The 16,522-nt window shown below is 41.3% G+C and overlaps 1 protein-coding gene and 1 long non-coding RNA gene across 2 annotated transcripts in view; one reads left to right on the forward strand and one right to left on the reverse strand.

Annotated features, from left to right (window-relative positions):
• The window catches only part of LOC131469734 (uncharacterized), a 27,874-nt gene continuing 11,352 nt past the window's right edge, over positions 1-16,522 (forward strand). Inside the window, exons 1-2 of the long non-coding RNA XR_009241834.1 lie at positions 1-173; positions 10,177-10,306. This is a non-coding gene — a long non-coding RNA (uncharacterized LOC131469734). The remainder of the gene's footprint in view (positions 174-10,176; positions 10,307-16,522) is intronic.
• Positions 12,519-16,522, reverse strand: part of snx33 (sorting nexin 33) — an 18,213-nt gene continuing 14,209 nt past the window's right edge. The window contains exon 2 of the mRNA XM_058645016.1: positions 12,519-15,401. Within this exon, the coding sequence (XP_058500999.1) occupies positions 15,148-15,401 (254 nt within the window). The 3' untranslated portion in view covers positions 12,519-15,147. The remainder of the gene's footprint in view (positions 15,402-16,522) is intronic.

Below are 16,522 nucleotides of genomic sequence, written 5' to 3' on the forward strand. Positions count from 1 at the left end.
GTGGCGCGTCTTTCCCAGGGAAACGTCTTTTTGTCAACATTTTATTGTCTCCTGCTGTGCATAGTTTGACCATCAGATGGCGTTAGGGTGAAGCAGCAGCCAGTCAGACAGACATGAGAAGAAGCCAGAGAAGTGAGCGAGTCCTCTGCAGCCTCCGTCCGTCATTGTTTCCAGTGAGTGGCCTTTTGCTTTTAACGTTTTTCTCAGCTTTGAAAAGTCTCTGCTCACTCTGCAGCTTTTTATATGCTGACAGGAATATTCCGCTGCAGCCAGGAAGCATGAACACTGCAGGGTGAGGGTTTAGAGGGAGAGGGGGGGTGGAGATGTAGGCGTGTTTTGGACGTCTTCTCCTGCCGTGAATGGGCGTGTTTTTGTTTGAAAGGCGTGGTCTAAGGAACGCGCTCGGGCTGCAGCTGGATATTTCCCTTACAGCTGTTGCTCCACGTGTCTGCGTGTGTCATTGTCTGTGCTGTTGATGTCAAGTCTCAAGTTTGAATGTATTTTGCATATGATCACAACAAAGTTCCCAGTCATCCAGGTCATAGTCCTCGACCACAGAAGGTTCTCCTGTGTCATTCTAAACTTAACTCAGTATATGAGAACACAAGGAAAGAATGAAAGTGAATCCGATCCCTCAGATACAGTCACTGCGATTCCAGACCTGACTTTGAACGTTTAGAAAACCGAAAACTAGCAGAAAGACTTGGTCCATTTGAATTATGCTATTTTTGAATGAGCCAAAATGGAGGTGAAAGTGATTGTGACACAAGCAACAACCCACGGGATTGTTATGAAGCACATATGCAGTATAATTTCAGTTCAACGGTATATTTAGTGCATGTGACCTCAGCAAAATTAAACATATTCATCATCAGCAGGGAAGTCTAACTAAAAAAATATAGACTTGACTGAAAAAAAAAAAGCATAGTTTTTTTCCTGTTATAAGGAGTGATTATGGTGATATTTATCTCAGCTCGACGACTAACTTTGTTGTGGGAACATGGACAAGGAAGAAAATAATGTTCTCCTCCTACTAGTGAGTGACACCACCCACTGTCCACTGTCCACTCCCACACTGGACTGTACGTATGTGTTGGAGTTTTGAATTTGTTTTGGTAGATCCCAGATTCCTGACTTGGATGAAAATGTGTTGTTGTTTTTTTTGTTTTTTCCAAACCATGACTCTTCTTTTATGCTTTGGCCTGGTTGGAGAGGCTGAGCTGCTGATTGGCAGATGTTATCCAGCATCAGTTTGGAAACAAAACGCCTCCTCTTTTCTCCCTAAAGACCGAGAGGAATGAAAACACTCAAGGAAGGGAGGAGGAGCTGGTGAAGATAAAAAGAAAAGAAAAAGAACCTTTTGTGGGAATTAAGGACAAGAAACAAAAGTGTACTTGTGCCAGTTTATGTTAAAAAATACACAACGTGGTGTCATTTTGATTCAAAAACAATCATTTACAATGACTATAAATGCAGAGTATCAGGTAACCGAGTGAGCTTCTCGTCGGCCTCTCAGATTCTCAGAATATTAGTTTGCTTGTTAACCTTCAATATAAGTCTGAGCTGCGTGTGTTGACATTGGCGTGAGCTCTGAGTCAGCCCCAGTACAAGAAACATGCCTGTTTGCTTTGGATTTCACTCGGCTACATTATCTCCAGGCTCCATCAGGCCTCGAGACGCTATTTGTGGAATGAGCGGAAAACAAACCACAGAACCTGGACGTGTTTCGATGCATGCTGTTCTCACCTTCCCCTGACATCTCTCGCGTCATGACGGAAAGATGCAACCTCAGAGAAGAAAAAAAAAAACCAACATGTTCTGGTTGAGTGGTGCGTCACTGCTGTCGAGCTTAATCCCCCAGACAGCTTCTCTCAAATTCATGTGGTCACCAGCAAGTTCCTGTTCACTTCTCATTCTGGAGGGAAAATGGTTGACGTTACATTTGGAGAAGCTGCCGTGCTGCTGCACTTCTCAGGTATCTGCTGCGAATCTAAACAGTCTGGGAGGAGCCGTCGTGTCGTGCTGTGTAGATTTTGGGCGAGTTGAGTTCTGATTCAGTTCAGTGGAAAACAATGTGTCACAGGGAAGAAGAGGCAGAGCTGTACGTGGAAAAGAAGCTTTCACTGATTGACCTTTTGACCCTGTTCATCAAAATGTACTTAATGTGTATCTCCTTAAGTCTTCTAAGACATCCCGTTAGTTGAATCTCTTCCTTGTAATTTCTTTCTTCTTTTTACTTTTTAATACATAATGTCTAATTTCAGGCGTCTTTGCATCTTTCTCTCCTGTGTTTCCTGCCTCAGTTTGTACGACTGAGTGCATGTAACAGCCTTTTCATAAAGAGTCCCATAGTGTTTTGAATCCTTTCTGAATATTTGTAGTTTACGTCTTATCTTTCACCCCATGGTTCCTTTTGTTGTGTGGACTCATTTCCTGTGTGCCAATTTTAACTGAAGGACATTGAACTTTGCATCTGTCTCCGAGCTCGTCTTTGACCGTGTGAAAGTCAGAGAAGTAAGTTTGCGTGGAACAGAAAAACTGATTTAGAATGTTTCACTATCTGTTGTGATCATCCCAAATCAAACCACAGTTAGACAATAAAATGCTCTAAAGTAATAATAAGTCATAATATTATAATTTGTGATTACTGTAAACGTGGTTTCAGAGATCCGTTGTGAACGTGTGTAAAACACAGCTGTTAGTGAGGAGGTGGTTTTCTCTGGGGCCGTATGTTCGGGTCAGAAGACGAGTGTCAGCTCCCGGGCTGGGGTGAGACACACACACACACACACACACACACACACCAGCCTGCTGCTGCGGTCAGTCCTGGAGAAAGAAAGCTCTTTCATTCATAAGGACAGACAGCTGGAGGAACCATGGTGTTCTGTGGCTCTGCCTGTTACCCACTGTACAGTGTGTGTGTGTGTGTGTGTGTGTGTGTGTGTGTGTGCATTCTATCTTCAAAAAGAACAAATCCTGTCACCATTTCTTAAAATGTCCACACTACATCTGTCCATTCCTGATGAAAACATTTACTTTCATGTGAAGGTTCATTGTGTAACATTTAGGATGGTTTATTGGCAGAAATGGAATATAATACTCGTATGTATGTTTGTGTAAGTGTATAATTGCTTTAGAATAAAAGCTGTTTGGTTTCATAGCTTCAGAATAAGCCCTTTTTTTATGTACGTTAGGCTTCAGGGAGATTTCCATCTTGTGCTGTCGTCATGTTTCTACAGCAAATCACACAGAGGGTTTTGAAGTGGAAGCTTACTGCCCAAACAAAGAAGGACAACATCCTTACTTCTTGGTGAAGGCCAATGTCGTTCTCTGACAGAGTGCAGAAGAGGGGAGGTTGAGTGGCGATGTCCCAAATTCCTACACACTGGAGGTTAGTTTGTCTTCCTGAGTCACGGAATAACATTAAACACGTCAAATATGTCACAAAATGACAACAAAACAAGAGTTGTGTTAAAGCTCACACTCCAAAAACAATCTGTAAGTGAAGAGCAGTCATGATTCATCACTACAAATATATGTAATCAAAAAAAACGAAGAACCACATTTCTACAGCAGTAATAATAATATAACTGTATATTTAACTGTGGAGTACAAGAGCTGTCAACTCAGGGACGCATTATGTCCATGTGCTGTGTTTGCTTTCTTTATGATTTGCAACCATTAACATTCACTCATTCATTCATTCATCTTCTACTGCTTTATCCTCCACATGAGGGTCGCGGGGGGCCGATCCAAGCTGACATGGAGCAAAAAGGCGGGGTTACAATCTGGACGGGTCACTAGTCCGTCACAGGGTAAACACACAGAGACAACCAACCATTCACTCTCACATAAAAAGCTATGGGCAATTTATTGGTCCAATTTTCAGAGGGTCCAATTCTGCATGTTTTTGGGACTATGAGAGGAAACCAGAGAATCTGGAGTACGGGTTCTCCGGTTTCAGAAAGGCCCTCAGTCGGACTGTGTCACAAACCCAAGTCTTATTGCTGCAAGGCAACGGTGCGAGCCACTTCTTCACCATGTGTCGCAGCCCAGTTAATAAATAGCGTTGTAGCTTTTGCACAATAGAGCCTGCAAACCACATAGATGGGGATTTAAGAGGTTACTGGATATGTTTAAAGGTTTTTGTCAGTAAAGCATGAAACATGAGTGAGGATGATTGTCTCGCATATGACAAAGCTAATGAGACCATTAAGGACCAGGTTATGTTACATTACGACCATGGATGCTATAGTTCTGTGCCTCCCTTTGAACCATAAACTATGTCCCCGGAGCTACATTCCACTCACAGTTGGGCATCTTATACCATTTTAATGAGAATCACATTAACTCTGTGCCGAAATGCCATTAAAGGCAACACGCCTATAGTGGCTGTAGGAGCAGAGGCATGGATTCAACTGAGGCGATAGCCTGAATGTGGTTTATAAACTATCTGACATCAGAGATATACCCACAGAAAGAATCACTGTAAAATCCTGCAGGAACGGTTTTATTTTGTATTTTTGCCGTGGTGTAGTATCAAATAACATGACGCAGTTTCTTAATCACTTAATTAAGATTTCCAGTGATTTATTCACACGATTCATTCCTCAGCGTTGCCTCTGCACCAACGTCCCTCTGAAGTCCTACTGCTTATTTGTTTGCTTTTGTGACGTGACATGACTCCGCTGGTCTGGCTCTGAGTGACACGTTCGCCGTCTCCTCCTCGGTGAGAAATGCACTGTGGTCGCCCGGCTTTGTTATTCCCACTGGCTGGAACACTATTGTCATGGAAATGTCTGTTGTGTTTTGTGCGACTGAGAGTTTGTCTGTGTGTGTGTGTAATACCCTGCAGTGGGCTGGGTACGCACTGCAGAAAAGAGCCAAGAACATAATTAACGTTGCCTTCCAACCTTGCCTGCAACATTACATATGAAAACACCAAGCAGACAAGACACCGTCAAAGAAAGCACACTTCCTTCCTCACTATCCCCTCATCCATCTGAATGCCCTCAAAGTCCATGAAGGCGGGCCAAAAAGCTGGACCGAGCAGGAAAACACCAGGGTGGAACCCTCATTACCTCTCCCCAAGAGCTCCAGAGGAGCTCCTTTCCAGCTGATGGGGTGGAGATCTAACTCCAGGGTTTATTGTGTCACTACAGGAAGCAGCGGAACAAACTACACCAGTTTAAAAGCCTGTGCATGAACAGGTTTTCAGTCACAGTTTTGTGTTTTTGTTTTGTGAACGGCGGGTTTTTGTAATAAAGGATAAAGGCAACAAACAGTAACCGGACCAGGGGAAGAGTGGTTCTGAAGGTGTATGTGCAGGGAGAGAGAGACGCGGCGGTGGTCAGATCAGGGCGGGCTGGGGGTTCGGCGCGCACACACAGAGACGTGGTATGCAGGGACTGACTGGGAAGTTATTTTAAGGGAAAGGGCTTCTGGAAATTCACTCAAAGCTGTCTGACTCCACTGTTTTTCATCACTGATGTTATTATACAGGCCGCCACAATGTGAAGTCGCACAGTGGACGGAAAAAAAAGGCTTTTCTTTTTTTGTGCTAATTATACAGCTGCTAATGAGCAATAAAAGATGTTTAACTAAAACAGATATACATGAGACTATCTTTTTTTTTTTTTCTCTTGTCATGACAAAATTTACAAAAGAGAGAACGTTTATTTTTCCAATGTTTAAGTGTGTAACTCTGTCTGTCTAATTGATGGTAATATCTGTTCACAGTTTAGTCTCCAACAACCCAGGAATGCTTAACACCACAATCAGTGAGCAGAGCATAGTGGAACAAAAAATAAAAGTCACCGAGCTGCAGACGAGAGGGGAAAAATGTTGGCAAACTTCCACAGCTGAACAAGCAGGAGGAGTTTTTCTTATCTCCCCCCCCCCCCCCGAGCTCTGACATTTGTACAGGGCTTGATGTGAACAGATTAAACACCGACACTGCACTGTATGACCCAATCTTATTTGTGCACTCTCTGATAATACTATCTAATTCCTACTTTTAATTTGACCTTTTAAAGTGTTATTGAATTGATAAAAGAAGGATGCAGTGTGTTTAGTTTTGGTCCTGCTTTGGTTTCCGATGTATGTTTTCTTATGGCGTAATACAATTTAACAAGGGAATATCTGACTTAACGTAAATTCACCATCTTTTAAAACACTTATGAGTGTAGCCTGTTATCTGGGGAAAACTAGCCTTAGCTCTTATGCAAGTTCTCCTGTATGAATGCCTAAATCTGCCTTCTCATGCATATTGACCAACAAGCTGCCTGACAACAGTTTGGTGTTCTTCCTAGATTAGGAAAACAAATTGTTAAAAAAAAAAAAGAGTCACAATCTTGAGCACTGCGGGCGAGGAAAGTGAAACTCATTAAAAGTGAGTGGTGATGTATACTGGCTGAACTGCAGTTGTGTGGAAATATGAAGCAATGTGTTTTGCACATCAGGGAGTATTGAATAACTATGACTGGATGTCAGTGTTATTGGAACAAGAATAGCATTCTAATCACGCTTGCTTCTGTAATTTCTACAGTTTAATATCCAGTGTTGGCATTTGCTCTGTCCATTCCACAGACAGATTGTTCCGTCCCTGTGGAACTGGGGGCAGAGCCTTTTTAGTATGAGACAACCGGACCAGACTGGAGTGTTTGGACGGCTGGGGCTGTTGTGATTCCAGCGCTCAGCCACGCCTCCTCCCTTTTGAAGGTTAAATCAGTTTGTTCATCAATCAGTAAGCATGTGATTTTGTTTAGTTTTGGGCTATTTTTTTGTCAGTTGCTCAGATTTTTGGATTTCGAAACCTGTTTTTGGCTTCTACTCTTCACAACAAAACAGTCATCCCTTATGGACAACTGTACTTGCATTTTGCAGTCAAGACGGAGCTTTTTCCACGATATTTGTTTACACTGGTTTTTGATGCTAACACAATGACAGCTTCATTATTGCAGCATTTTTCAGTCCATTTCCTATCAAGGTTTAAGTGTAAAGTCAAAGGTCCTGCCATCTGCTGTCATGAAATAAACAATTATGCACACATTAATGGGAGAACTGAGAGCAGTTTTGTTTATGATTTCCTCATAAACCCTGTGCATTGTCTCTTAAGTACAGTCTTCAAAATTTAAGACATGGGCTCTCTGCATAAAGAGTGTCAGGCCCCACATTACAATTTGTAGTGGGACACAAATGAATCCGTGTACGCAAGAGTATATTCATTTCATGTTGTGAAAATGAACATTCTCAGTCAGATTTTCCTCAGCTGCCTCTTAATTGCCTCCTATTCGTATTCATTCTTCAGAATTTTGTTTAATTACTTCCACTCACTGCGTGCTGTCTCTGCCGGGAACCAAAACCAAGGACTTTACATCTTCTCCAGGAATTTTCAGCTCAGTAATGCACCAGTGTCTTAAGGGGGGGAAATCTGGAGTTTGTAACACAGTCGCAGCAGATCCACTGCAGTTGTCTGAAGTACTTAAGTGTTTGCAGTTCAGTGTCATAAGCCACAAACATACAGACACTGGCAGTCGAGCGAGCTGAAGATGCACATTAAAGATTTTTGGAGAGGAGAATCGGACAGTTAGGTAACTCCCCCCAAACAATGTTGTTTACAGTCAGTGGACAATGTCTCAGGAATGCAGACTGTGTTCTGAGGAAATGGTTGTTGTCTCCAGAGGGGACGTTGACAGCCTGGCTGGAGATCCACTGGTGGGAAACCTCAGCTGACAGGGACAAATTTGATGTGAAGCCCAAAGTTGTTTTGAAATGTTTTGAAGTTAGAAGAGATTATTAAGTAAAGCAACATAAACAAATGAAAGCCTCTCATGGTCATAATATACACTGAGATTTAATTCTAAATGCTTTTTGTGTAGTTAAGTCAGTAGGAGAACAAACGATTTTATGATTTTTATGAGGTTTTCTTTTTTTTTTTTACCTTGCAGCCCTATTGAGACTGGTGTGACCTCATTAACTTGCAAAGGATTATCTGGAAAGAATGTGAAGTCATTTTGTGTCCAACCCACTGGAAAGTCCTCTCTGGTAGCTGAGTGTCAGGGAGAGTGTAAAAAATGTTAATACTAGGGATGGGACGATACCACTTTTTTGTGTCCGATGCCAATATCACAAACTCAAGTATCTACAGATACCGATATTTGTCCGATACAGTCATTTTGGACTATTTATGAAGCTGTTAACAACACATTTGTGCCCAGTCATTTTAAAGACATAATTCTCCAACTGTGTTACAAATAACAAATACAAATATTCTCCCAAAAAGGAGAAATACACAGCCCAAACATGACTCAGCTAAAATTTTTATCCGACCAATAAAATGGGTAATTTTATCGTAAGTGCCCTGTAAGACTATCAGACCAAACAGTGGAGCCATGAGAGTGCTACCACGTTTGATCCACACACAATCACTACTATTTAGAGATGCATGGGGATTAGAGTTAACTATAATGCAGCTAAACTGAGCTGGTGCAGCCTAGATGAATATTCCCATTTATATTTTGTGACCAAGCCTGTGTACAATAGGGGACAGCATCACATGATGTAGGTTGCATAGGTAAGAAACCTCTTCAGAAACCTAAAATGCTCTTTCTCTCTCTCTTCTGATTGTTAGTAGGATGCATCTGGAACCACTCAGTTGAAAGCACAGGTCACCTCCTCCTCTTTATCAATGAGTGGGTGGACAGAAATGAATCAGGGAGGTGAACGAGGGCAGATGGAGAGACATAAAACGTAAGAAAGAGAGACAAAGCAGGCAAAGATGTAAGGTCTTTCCAGTCAAGGTCCTTCAGACCTTCATGTCATGTGCCTTATCTTACTTTATCCTGACACAAACAACAAAGTATAATGATATATGATTTAAAAGGCAACAGTGTGAATGTGTAGCTCTGACCTCCTCAGGCAGGTTATTCACCCCCTGTTTGGGAGGGGCAAAGGAAAATAAGAGATCTGGGAAAAAAAAGAAGAAAACTTAGAGCGAGGCCTTTTGCAGCTCTGTGAGTAATCAATAAATAATAAAAAGCTACTTTAAAAACAACAGGGTGCCAGGGTAAGGAAACAAATATGTCATCATGTTTATTAGAGTTAAAATCCTGGCAGCAGAGTTGTGGATGAGATGTGAGACAAGAGGGGGACTTTTCACTGATGCCAGAAATTAATAAACTACAGTAGTCTCACTGAATATCAATAAAGATGTGACTAAAAGTTGCCAGATGTTTAGTAGATATGATCTCCAAGATTTCTGCAATGCTGAGTCACCAATAGGACTGTGACTGTGTAATTAGTGACCAAGTATATCAGTCTTAAAGTTACAGGAAAGAATACGCTGAGAAGAGGAAGAGGAATGGGCCCAGCACCAAACCATGGGGTACCTCACACTGAACACCTGTTGCATTAGACATGGCATGTGCCATACCAAAGCTAGATCATATCATTGCAGTCTGTTTTGGACTGCAGTGTTTACTATTGCATAATGTGTTGCCCTCACGCATAGTTCCACCTTTTTGAGTCAGAAATATTTTTATCTCTATATTTTGTTTTTAATTTAAGTATCTCTGGGGGGGATATGGTGGTAGACACAGAGGGGCTGCCCTGTCCTGGAGGACTTTGGGGTTTGGGCCGGATGGACTGTGGGTCTGCTGTGGACGGTCTCTGGTGTATGGATGGAGCCAGGGTCTGGGGGTTTCATTCTTTTTATTCATAATATTACTGTCATTGCAAGGTGTTGACTTGACCATGGTGCTTGTTCTCCCTCTCTCTCTCTAATAACTTTCTCTCTTTCTCAGTCTACCAGCATATAAAGAATAGATATAGAATCCACCATTAGATTTGATGATTGGCGAATAGATGAACTTAAAATGTTGTGAGTAAAGGAACAGCTCACAATTGATCAAAACATGAGGGGGGAAAAAAGTAGTAGAAAGTAGGATTTCTATAGATTGTTTGTTGTTTTAGTAATTCAATGAGGAGACTTAAATTACACCAAAAGACTTGCAATGCCTTGATTCTCCTTCTAAATTAACTCAATGAAGCCACAAATCTGGTTTGAATGTTGGTTTGTAGCCCTGCTGTGATTGGCCCCCTGCATTAGGCAGGAGGAGGGATTACCAGACTCACCATGTGCAGTGTTTTGACCATCTGTTGCCCTTTTTTGTACAGATGCTGGAGGAGGAGGAGGACTCTGTAATGTTCTGCACTGTGGAGGTCAAGTCCATGTCACTGCAGACAGTTCAGAGGTGAGACAACATTTTTATGGCCATCCATCAAAGTTGCAGACCACACACCCCAGGTAAGCTTATTCCCAAATGAAGAGAAATTCATTTAGAGCTGGGATTGGACACATTTGCTTCAATGCTTTGAGCTCAGACACATTTTAAATGAAGGGAAACAAATGAGGACTCTGGGTACATTGTGTTCTTTTAGGTATCATATCAAGGTACTCGATGTGATACCTTGCCTGACTATGCAGACATGAAAAGGCTCCTTTCCTTCACTTAGCATCATCTTTTTCTTTTCCTTTTTCTTTAATAGACATCTGTTGGCACTTTGGCTCATAACGCTTTTACCATCTGCCCTTGCAGCCACACTGCAGACCTGAAAGAAAACAGCTTTTCCCTGTAGAGGAACAAAGCGAGTCACTTTGGAAGTTGATGGCATGAAATAGAGTTAAGAGTTAAGAGTCAAGAGTAATCTGAATGTGACACCCAAGTATTAGGAATCCAGTACCAACAGGATTATTTTGTTGTGATAAATGAAGGAGTTTAATCCTTCCAGACACTTTTAAATTTCACTTCACCACTTCCTCTTTCACACCATACGAGTGCTGTTCATTTCTAATGGAAAGTCGGTAAACTCGTCCAAGCTTCACTTCTGTCCAATGGAAAAAGCCTACAAGGGTGACAATTTTAACAGATTTTCATTTCCTCCACTTCCTCAATCACACAAATTGAGTTACTGCTGCAGGGAAGTCCGCTAATAGAATGACTCGCAATACCGCAAGTGTTAATAACAGCTTCTATGATGTGTCAATTGACTATCATTGAGGCCCCTTTGGCACCACAACTGGTTTGTGGTGAGCGTCAGATAAGCATGAGACAGACAAACTTAATCTACATTGGCTTTCACCAATCTCTTTTAAATACAGAGTCTCTTTCCTATGTCAGCCTTGGGTTTCTTCATGCTCATGTCTCGCCCTGGCAAAATGTCATGAAGGTGACATCATCCCAGTCCTTCAGTTCATCATACCCTTTGATGGCTTCACATGCAATTAGACCCAAGAATTCTGTTGGAATAGAAACATCTGGATTGATTCATTTCGAAGGATAGATAAGATAAGATGACCAAGTGCACCTGTGATATTCCAGGATATAGACAGTGATGTGGTGGTGATCTTTAAGAATCAAAGAGGAACTACAAGTTGTATTAGTAACACTTGTTTGTTTGCTTCAAAAACATCTGGAACATATTAAAGAAAGAGGCCTGGCTTGGATTATAACATATTGTACTCGGCTTGAGTTAGGTGTTTTTCAAATGTCTCAAAGAATCAACGCAGTAGGAGGAAACTTTCAATGAATAGTTCTTGGATCCAACATGAGTGCACTTTAACCAGAGAAGCACTACATCACTTATTAAATAATACAACTTAAGTAGAGTGGCCTTTTAAACAATAGCAACAGCCAATGAAGCACTGAGCGTGAATGCCAATAGCTTTGTACTTAGTTTGGGGAAAATGTGACATTATGAAATCCCCACCCAACTGATATTAAGACTTTATACAATGACACATTTCAACCTCATGCAGGCACTAGAACATTTGCAGGATACTCAAAAACAGCTGGATTTGCCTCTGATTCAAAATGAATGTCTGTGCAAAACATCATGGTAATCCCTCCAGTAGTTCAACATATTTCAGTCTGGGCCAAAGTGGTCCACCACCAACCAACAGTGCAGCATTGCCATCTGCAGAGCCACAGCACTATAATGTGGCTTAAAAAAACATACCGATAATAAACTTAGCAAAAATTATTACTCATTCCCAGACTCCAGCATGATGAAAAAAAAAAAGATTCTTCTCTTTTCAGACTTTTGGCAAGTTGTGCAAATTTTTTTCTTTGTGTATCATTAGTTTTGCAATTACATCATTATGTCGAGTGTGTTTACACGAACAAAGATGTGAATGAAAGCTCTTGGCCGTCATGAATTGTTTTGATTATATTCAGAACAATCTGTTGTCCTGGATTTCATCTGTCATTACAGCCCGTTCACAACAATCATGACACACTGAGTATGTGTGTGGAAAACCATGACATTGTGAGTCCTTTCAAATCGAAAAATAATATCATATCATACATTTCATGTCAGTGTTTAGGCATGTGTTATATTTTATACAGAATATATCAAAACGTATTTGAACAGTGCTCACATCACATTCATGGGAAAAAAACCTCAAATTGCAGTGTTTTCACTGGACGTTATTAATAGATGACAAAGACAGAACAAAATCACCATCATAACTTTTATTAAGATTTTTTTGAACCCCCTTCCCGACAATCATCTGACAAACTACGAACTGAAAAATCACAAATCTGTTTGTTTCAGAGACATAAAGTAAAGCATTGGAACCTCCAGCAGTTCACCAGCTCACACATCCATGTTGAGAAACAGTCACCTATGTGAAATGCCTGGCATTTAACTTCTCACGAGGCTTTGGAGCACGGGAGCCAAGTGTCACTATGAAACCTGTCTGGGGAATGTTTCGTTCTTCTTTCCTCGCAGACTCCAGTTTCTATCACAGAACCAGAAAACAGAGTTTAAAAAGAGAGAGAAGCTTAGTGTAAAAAAGAAAAAACCAAAAAAAAAAACCTTTGGTCTTGCAAAAAAAACCAACTGCATGAGCGTAATGCTGACGTGAAAAGCAGAGGTTTGTTCAAAAATCAACAAACAATGAACAAAGCAACATTGAGACGGCTGCAAAAGTGGGCTAAGCAGCGCCAGCAACTGAGACAACACAAATCTGAGTCACACGCACACACACACACTCACACGCACGCCCCATTTTGTTTGCTGCACTCTGACTCAGCACGTCTTTGTGCTGGAAGAAACCAAACTCTGAAACTCATTTTCACTTTATTTTTCATTCACACCCAAACACACCAGTGAGAGATCAACCCCCACTTCCATCAAAATAAACAGTGTCTCACCACTAATCAACACTCAGAGCCACTTGAGGAAAGAAAGAAAAAGGTGAAAAAAAGTACTAGTACACTCCTTAAAGTAATGCTGGTAACAGTGACGCAGACTCCACATACATCTCTAAGGTCAGCAAAGCAAAACAAGTTTCAGTGAAACATCTTTGAGTAATACGCCTGGAACCACTTATTTAATGATAAACACTCACTCAGACGGAGATGACAGGGGCACAGATATTATCACTGGATGTGGAGAAAGCGCACAACATGGTCCTGCTGATGGAATGAAAACACTTCTATGGTCCTGGCAGCCATCAATAAATTAAGTTTCAGTATCGAGCTCCGATACTTCCGATTAATTACTCTCCACAAAAACCCTGCAGTACGAATCTGAGTCAGGCCTTTATACGCCCAACAGTGCAGTGATAAAGCCACATAGATCCACAGACTGTGGTCCTACACAAATAATCTGGCAGTCCTCATGCTAAGCTAAGTGAATATAGATGTATTCTCACATTTAACATGAGGGTGGTAACAAATATTTATTCAGAAATATTAGAAATGTACTTTGATATTTTGTCTTTTAAGAGACAATGGTTTATTTGTGCAGTAAATGTAGTTCTAACAAATCATACTAAAGAAAAAAAAAAACTAACCCTCAAAGATCTGTTAAGTAATTTAACAATGAAATGATTATGGGATATTCTGCATCACCCAACCATCTGACTATTGTTCATATTAAAATGCAAAAACAATCCACTGCGACATCAAAAGATAGAAGTGTCCGTTTGATTTTTCCGCCATGGCAACAAGAATTGATCAGCACAGTTGTTGACTTGTGTCACTCACCTCCACATAAACACATACCCTCACCCGCCAGTACATAAAATGTGCAAACTTGTCTCTAAACATGGATCATTCCAACACTTCACTTAACAAGACAGACGTTGCATTAACCAATAATCCATCAGAATGCCTAAGATCCTCAAAGGCACTTGCTTTATGGAAAAAAACAACAAAAAGAAGCACATGAAACCTAATGACATGACGTCTGGGTGCTGTGATTCTTAGTAAGAGATAAAATGAGTCAAAACAAAACAGTGAACACCTGAGCGAGTTGAGTCCTGATCAAGAACCAAAGGCAGTGATGGTGAAATTCCCCTACACTACAGTTGTTTGAACTGATAAACTCCTACAATGCTATATTAAAAAGAAAGAAACATCTGGAATGTTTATATATTGTGATTTTTTTTTGTTTTTTGTTAAACATAGTTAAAACATCTTGAATCAGTCTGTGGAATAGCCAAAGTGCATGATGTTAGAGAGAAGGGGGACAATTTCAAAATGAAACCCGTTTCGTGGCTGTCATGTGGTACACTACGATCACCTATACATCCACTATAAAAGTGAAAATCGGAATTCTTATTTTAATATTACAAACACTTTAAATTACAATATTCTTCCTATGTGTATTTCAGAAAATAAAAATGGTACAGTAGGTCTTTAAAAAAAAAATGTCTATGAATCCATCAAAGTGTAAAAGGGCCATTTGCATGTAGCATCTAAAAATGCATGGACGAAGCCAGAGGTGTTTTAAACTGAGGCGCTTGGGGGTCGCACAATGTCACATCTGAGGTTTCTTTCATCCCGGTGCAGGTTGGATGCTCCCAGAAAAGCATATGCGTCACTTTTTGTCACTCTTGTTTTTGTGCATGTGCGCGTTGAAACAATGCATTTGTGCATGCCAAAGATGCTAAATGTGAATGGCCCCTAGGACTGACCGGCTTTTTTTTTTATCTCTTCCAGTAAATGTACTCGTCTGCAAGTGTTTTCCAACTGAGCCAAATATATCCGACATAAAATGCCTTGATAAAACAAGCACTGAGACTTGATCTCTCCTGCGGTTTTCGGCATTCTTGTACTGGGCAGCTGTTTGGTGTCTCTACAGACAGTCGTACATGCGCAGGGTGCGCTCCAGTTGCTGAACAACACGTTGGTAGAAAGCTATTTGCTCCCTGAGGTAGGCCTGCATCATGTCTTTGAAGTCCACCTCTCGCTGCTGATGGAAGTGGCTCATCTCTGCCTGGAGGGCAAACCCAACCGTCCGGCAGCGTTTCCTGATCCCATCTGCCTCGTCCTGGTCCATCTTCCCTTCATCAGTCATCCGCTGGCTCTCTTTCACCTTTGCAAAGGCGCCTGGGGGTAGAAAGAAAATGATGATCTTTAATTAGCTGGAATTGTCTGAACACAAACCTAAATGTTAAACCGGCGATCTTCCCCTCACTCTGGTATGTAGTGATGCCGGTTGTTTCAGTTTTGCCAGGGCAGGTTTGAGATGTCAATCTGAGACTCTATATCTGATCACCTGTACGCAGTGGTATCCAGCCATGCAGACAGTTATTTCCCTGCCTTCATCACGCTACAATTCAGGTGAATTTAATTTGTGTTGCTCAGTAAAACAGAAAAAAACTACATTAACATATATAACAGCAACATTACAGAGTTACCCCGCGGGAATTCAAAGAACAAAGACCATCTGTGTTCCACTGATTATCCAGAGCAACAGGGAAACTGACACTTTTATTTCGTGTGTGGGCTCACAATTTAAACTGTGTTATACAGATGTTTAACTTAATCTGAAGTGATCAGATTAAGTCATTCATGTCTAATAATGAGACGTGAGACAGTACAACGTTAGGGTGTCAACAATAGATACATGGTGTCACAGAAAAGCTGTAACATGTGGCTGTTGGCTAACGCTTGAATTGCTCTCTGGGTGTGTCTGTATTACAGTATGACGAGCCTCATAGCAAACAACTGCCGCAGTAATGGTATGCCAAAAGTCTTCTCATTGCAGCTCCAGAAAAGCCGCACACTCGAAAGGAGAAGCAGGTCCACACAGTTCCTTTTCGTTTCACTGCATACCAAATGTCTAGTAAGAAGAGGACAAGGTGTAACTACATTCACCCAGACTGCCATGACGTCACTTTCCATATGCAGAACACGAGGGCCTGATGGTATGTCGCCACACTACATTTGTGACTCAATCTCATACATCCTTAGCACAAAACAAGGACACGCACGCAGATTCCAGTCAGACGCTGATAATCGGATAATCGCAGATAATCGGGCTCTTGCAGGACTAGTTTGGACAAGTGAGCTGCTCTGACTCAAATTTGGTCCCCTCCCTTAACTGCATCTGTGGGCTCATGCCGACCTGGAGTTTGCGTGGAATGCCTGGCAAATGTCTGTTAGAGAGAAAAAGTCTTTGGTGCTGACCTACATTCACGTATTCTGTTTTCCACATGAGGGGAGAA

This window comes from Solea solea, chromosome 12, assembly GCF_958295425.1.
Source record: "Solea solea chromosome 12, fSolSol10.1, whole genome shotgun sequence".
Taxonomy (NCBI): Eukaryota; Metazoa; Chordata; class Actinopteri; order Pleuronectiformes; family Soleidae; genus Solea; species Solea solea.